This window comes from Onychomys torridus, chromosome 1, assembly GCF_903995425.1.
Source record: "Onychomys torridus chromosome 1, mOncTor1.1, whole genome shotgun sequence".
Lineage (NCBI taxonomy): Eukaryota > Metazoa > Chordata > Mammalia > Rodentia > Cricetidae > Onychomys > Onychomys torridus.
Window position 1 is genome coordinate 150,471,325 of NC_050443.1, and position 6,000 is coordinate 150,477,324.

At 40.2% G+C, this 6,000-nt stretch overlaps 1 protein-coding gene across 2 annotated transcripts in view; it reads left to right on the forward strand.

Annotated features, from left to right (window-relative positions):
• Positions 1-1,145, forward strand: part of A1cf (APOBEC1 complementation factor) — a 48,627-nt gene extending 47,482 nt beyond the window's left edge. For both annotated transcript variants that reach the window (XM_036167153.1, XM_036167155.1), the window contains exon 11: positions 994-1,145. In XM_036167153.1, the coding sequence (XP_036023046.1) occupies positions 994-1,145 (152 nt within the window). The remainder of the gene's footprint in view (positions 1-993) is intronic.
• The last annotated feature ends 4,855 nt before the right edge of the window (positions 1,146-6,000 follow it).

Genomic DNA, 6,000 nt, shown 5'->3' on the forward strand with positions numbered 1-6,000 from the left:
AGTTTTTGACAAAAAAAATTTAAAAATTACTTCTTTTTGAGGTGATAATTAAGCCACTCTAAAAACAGTACAGCATCTCCTCTACTAGGATACTCTGTCTCTAGTTTTCATCTTATGTAAAAGTAGTTTGTTTATTTATTCATTTATTTGAAACAGGGTCTCTCTCTGTAGCCCTGGTTGTCTGGAAGTCTCTATGTAGACCAGGCTGACCTCAAACTCACAGAGATTCTCCTGCCATTGTCCCTACTTCCCTGGCATGTTGGGATTAAAGGCATGAACCACCATGCCCTGATATTTTTAGTATTTTAAGTTTTTAGGCCAGTGTAGTGTTCAACAGAACCAGACCCATAAACCCCACCATTAGTATGCCCTGCCAACACCTCAACAGCTTGCCTCACGTATACATTCCTATATATATATATATATATATATATATATATATATATATATATATATATATATATATATATATATCCCTGGGCAAGTTCTGTAGTGCTAGCCAGCAACATATGGTACCTTTCTGTTCTTTGGACCCTCTCTCCGACATCTCTATTTGCTGATGTGAAGTAAGCCTGACACAGGGAAGTTGATTCCCTCTAGAGAATGTCATCTTCAATCTTCCAATTTTATTCCAGCTGGGTGGTGTTTGCCTTTAATCCCAGCACTCAAGAGGCAGAGGTGGGAGGGTCTCTATGTGTTCCAGACCCAGCCTGGTCGACATGTGAGTTCCAGGATAGCTAGCAAGGGCTACAAAAAAGACCCATTTTAAGGTCAAAAACCTAAAAAGGCAAAACCAAACCAAACAAAAACCACCAATGCTATGCTACACAACTGCATCCATATATTGTGTCTTCTCAGAGCACACTTTCATCATATATATCATTTGTTTTCAGCAATATGCTAATTCTTCATATTGCTAAAACAATGTACCAAATAAGGAGGAAATCTGAATCCTTTTCATGAAATATTCTCTACCTCCTCCTCCTCCTCCAGGATATGCCGTCCCCAGTGGCACTGCCCCTGTGTCTGCAGCTCAGCTCAAGCAAGCAGTGACACTTGGACAAGATTTAGCTGCATATACAACCTATGAGGTCTACCCTACTTTTGCAGTGACTACCCGAGGAGATGCATATGGAGCCTTCTGAAGATCCTTTTCTTCTAAGAATAAGATGCACAGAATGCTCAGTAGAAGATACAAACCTCTAACCAGATCCCTCGTGATCATAAGCCATTCCTTCCCCAAGGCAAGGACTTTCCTGAGACTGTGTGACTTACTCTTTGTATTACTCATGAAATGTGAATATTATTCTTCAACGAAATCAAATGTTAAGAAGCCTTTTACTTAAAAGAAATCTGAAGAACCACTGACAGCAAAAGTTGCTCTTCCAAGGATCCTGAGTGTCTTGATAAAGTGATAAAACCCTAACAAATTGGTGTAAGCTCTCTTAGTACCAGGAGCTGTGGCCAGACAGAGCTAGGCAGTCAATAGCAAGGCACAGACAGTAAAACCCCTGTCTCAGTTACTGGCTCACAGCTGCTTTATCACTCACAAAATCAAAAGAGACCATTAGAAAGCAGGAGGCTTCATAAGAGGTATTCACCATCGTCTACAGTATAAGATAAACCCAGACCTGAGCTCATGAAAACTGTCTCAAATGTGGAAGGTTCCATTATCATTTTTGGTGTGAAAAATCTGTCATAAATGAGCATCTTCCTCTTCCTGCAACCTCTGGGGACTTCCCAGAAATCAATATGATGTGTTTCAAACATGCTTGAGACAAATCTAAGCCCTGGATTTATTCGACACCTTAAGCTACTGTTTTCCTTCACAATTCCTACCCTGCCCAAGGCCGCCCGGATCACAGAAACCATGTCAGCACTGAGTACTGGAGGGAAAAATGACGTTTTCTTGTCTGGAAATCCTGACTTGTCCATATTATTTGCTTTCATCTCGGACACATTTTGCTGAACTCAAACACTGATCAAATAAATCAGTAAATCAGTAGTACTATCATATTTTCATAATCAGAAATTGACCAAAAAGTCCTTTCAAAGACAAAAGTGAACTTGTTTGTTTTTCTCACTCTGTAGTCCAGGCTAGCCTCAAATCTGTGGTCCTCCTTTCTCTGGCACCCCTGTGCTGGGATTGTTGATACACAACACCACAGCCAGCTCCAAACAGTTATATTAACTTCAGGTTAGCTTTGAATTCTCTACCCGGTTCATATTAAATCCACCAAGAATCATTGTCCTTCCTGTGTTTTGATCTTTCAGTGTGTGCAGGAGCACTTACCATGACTGGGTCCTTTCATAATGAAACTATTCCAGGAAAGACACCCATAATGGTTGCTTAGAGACCATCCCTTCAGAGTTCAGTAAAAGTGTTACTTGCCAAAATGTTCCTGAGTATTCAGAACACCTGGTAGTGGGGGAAGTTCTCTAGCCAGAAATGGAGGTTATAAGGATGTGATGCTTTGATACAGATTATGTGTGTTCAAAACAGAAAGTCAAAATCCACAATCACTACTCTCGTTTTATTATTGATTTAGGAGTCATAGCACTAGAATTCACATTTTATAAAAAAAAGAAGAAGTGTCCCTTGTGAAAGTCTGTAGAACTCAAGGGTAAACAAACACAAAGGTACAGAAAATATTGTCAACTCCTTCATGGAATTCTAGAATCTAAAATCAGGCTGGATTCCAATCAAAGCCAGGGAAATGTCAGTCATTTTGGAGACTGAATTAAACAATACATTTTTATTTTATATGCATTGGTGTTTTGCCTGCTTGTATGTCTGTGTGAGGGAGGACCATCTAGGCCACACTGGATGGGGGACAAGATAAAAGATGTCTCTTGGGAATGTTTGCTTACCCTCCCAAGATTCCCAGAGCACCAGAAGAGTCTCAGAGTTTTTGCTGGTTCCCTTTCCTTCAGTTACACTAGTTACTCCTCAAACTAGAAAGAAATGCCTTGTGTAGATGTTTCCGTTTTGCTTTTTCCCTTCCGTTTACCGAATGTTCCCAAACACAATTTCCTTTGCCCTTAACTTCACTCTTCCTGTCTCTCTCCAGCTTCCTCACCCAAACTCTCCCACCTTCTCCTATCCAAGGCTTTCATCACTTTTTAATGGAAAATAGCATCTGCTGGTTGTGTCCTGTAATTCTCGCCCTCCGTTTATCTTCTTTTACTAAAGGTGAAAATTTTACAAGCTGTACTGATTGGCCCACCTGTTCATTCACAACCAGATGTGTCTTTGTTACTATGTACCCACCCTTCCTCCAGAAGCAATGAGTGCAAACATGTGTGTTTCTCCTCTTCTGCAGTGGGCACAGAATCCAGGGCAGACACGCTGTATGCTTTCCAAACTGAACACGACTGGGTCTGCTGGTAGCTTTACCGCTTGATAAGAATTCCCAAAATAAATCAATTCTACCCAGAACCTTTGTTTCCGGCATGCCCACCCAACATAAACGATGATTTTTTCTTAAAGTCAAATGAGTTTTCAAGTATTTCTCCCAAGAAAAATACCAAAAACTACACAGAAGTAGAAAACAAGGTTTAGTTTCTGGAAAACTTTTAACTCTGGCTGTAAGGAACGTGCACAATGATCTAAGGTGCTGGTCAGTCAGCACCAGGCTTACTTACTTGAAAACATTTGGGTCATTAAGCATTTCTGTTTTCTAAGTATGCTTATGTTTATAAAATTCAAAACTTTATTGAACAAACCATAGCTCCATGTTTTGGCAGTAAATAGTTAGCAGTGTGGTCTTTGTACCTTTTGCCAATACACAATTTTGAAATTTGTTTTCCACTATAATTCCTAGGACATATTTGGGAGCTCAAACTGCAAACATGTCTATTTAAATTGGTCATCATTAACTTGGGTTAAATATTTAATCACTGGTATTTTTAGTGCCATTCTCATGCAGAAATCTCTTTTTTAAACGAATTTTTGTGGCTGCAATATAGTCATATATCTTATCTTTTAATGAGAAGGAAGCTTTAAGCAAACTATACTTCCAGTTTCCAGTTGTTAACAATCTCTTGCTTCTTTTCATTTTATTGTTATTTATATGGATTTATCTAGAGTACCAAAAGAAAGATAACTTTAAAAAAAACAGTATTAAAGAATGTGCATGTAAGCACTTATTTTTGTACTTGGAGTACAATGTTTTACAGAGCTAAATAATCTAACTAATATAGTAAAATTGTATCATTCTCTTATTGGGAAAATGATCATTGCTTTGGAGAATACAAATATACTGGTCACTTAGAATCATAAATCAAATGAAATGAGAAATGATGCGATTTGTGGGGTTTCAGGATGGTGATATGGTTTTAATTGAGTTTTTCAGTTCCATAATAAAGTTTTAGAAATTATCAACGTGGCTTGCTAATGTTTTTCTTTCCTGAAAACTAAACTTTCGTTTTTTTTCTGGAAGCATCCAAATATAAACAGCACGTGATTATGATGTGCTCCTGGTTAGTTCTCAGCACTCCATGTGTGTGTCTTTGCCTCACAGTGTGACCTCTGGGACTATATGTCATTTTCCAGTCAACCAAGAAAGTGAAAGAAATACCCAGAAACTAAGAATAGAGAGAAAGAGACCTCAGACAGGTTAGTGTGCGCCGAAGTCAACGTTTGCCTGCGGCATCTGCTAATCCATAGTGAAAAGCAGAGCTTCACCAGTAAACTGTCCCCTGGGAACAAGTCCTATTTGTTGATCCCTGAGCTAAAAATGGTTCCCATTTGTAAACGGCTTAGTGAAGAATGTTTTCTTTTCCTCTTCAAAAAAGCTGTTTAGGAAAAAAGATAAAAAGCAAGAATTTGTGGCTGTATAATCATACAAGGACAGCAAAGCCTAAAATTTTTCATGTTGTTACTGAGGAAATTGAAGCTTTTAGTCTCCTGAATAAAAGAGTCTAGAAGTGGACTCGGAGGAGGCGCAGTGACTTGTTAGAGTTTTCGAGAAAGCCAAGGACAGGGAAGCTGTCATTCTCAGTGAATGCCGGAGAAGGAAGATGGAGGAGAGCGAAAGTCATGGCTTCTGAGATGGTTCAAGAACACAGGTGCATCATCTATGGAGGTCGGTATGCCGCCACATGACAGGAGAGGAGGCCAAGGAGGTAGAGTGAGAAAACCCAGTGTGCCAGGGAAAGCGTGCTTAGGTGTGGTAGGTATCGTGTTCCCTGAAATATTGTGTGTTCCCCGAAATAAACATATCTGGGGTCAGAGAACAGACAGCCACTAGAACAAAGCCAAAAATGGTGGCTAGAAAATGGGTCAGAGCAAGCCATAACAGAATTTGGGCGGTGGTAGCACACGCCTTTAATCCCAGCACTTGGGAGGCAGAGCCAAGTGGATCTGTGTGTTCAAGGCCACTTTAGAAACAGCTAAGCCTGGTGACCCCGCGCCTTTAGTCCCAGCAACCCAACCTTTAATCCCAGGGAGTGGGGGCAGAAAGAGAAAGGTATATAAAGCGTGAGGACCAGGAACTAAAGGAGGAGTAAAGCATGTAGTTAGTTAAGCAAGCATTTGGTTGGTTAAGCATTCAGACTTTGGAGCAACTCAGTTCAGTTGAGATTCATGTGGAGGAGGACTCAGAAGCTTCCAGCCTGAGGAAACAGGATCACCTGAGGAACTAGCAAGGTGAGATAGCTGTGGCTTGTTCTGCTTCTCTGATCTTCTAGCATTCACCCCAATAACTGGCCTCGGGTTTGATTTCATTAACAAGTACTTTTGAGATTCCTACTATACTTAGGATTTGGAGCAGTATCTGAAAGAAAAAAAAGAGGGAAAAGAGAAAGAGAGAAGTTACACTTTGCCAAGTTAGGTCTCAGAAAACTGGACAGGCTCCACAGTTCACCCTCACGGAAGCACTCCAAATGTCTGCACCGATTGAAGGCTTCCGGAAGAATAAGTACATTATCTCATTGAAAGGATAATTAGTCCCCCACACACACTTAGCATGTCTTCAGATGAACCAGTTTTCCTAGGGG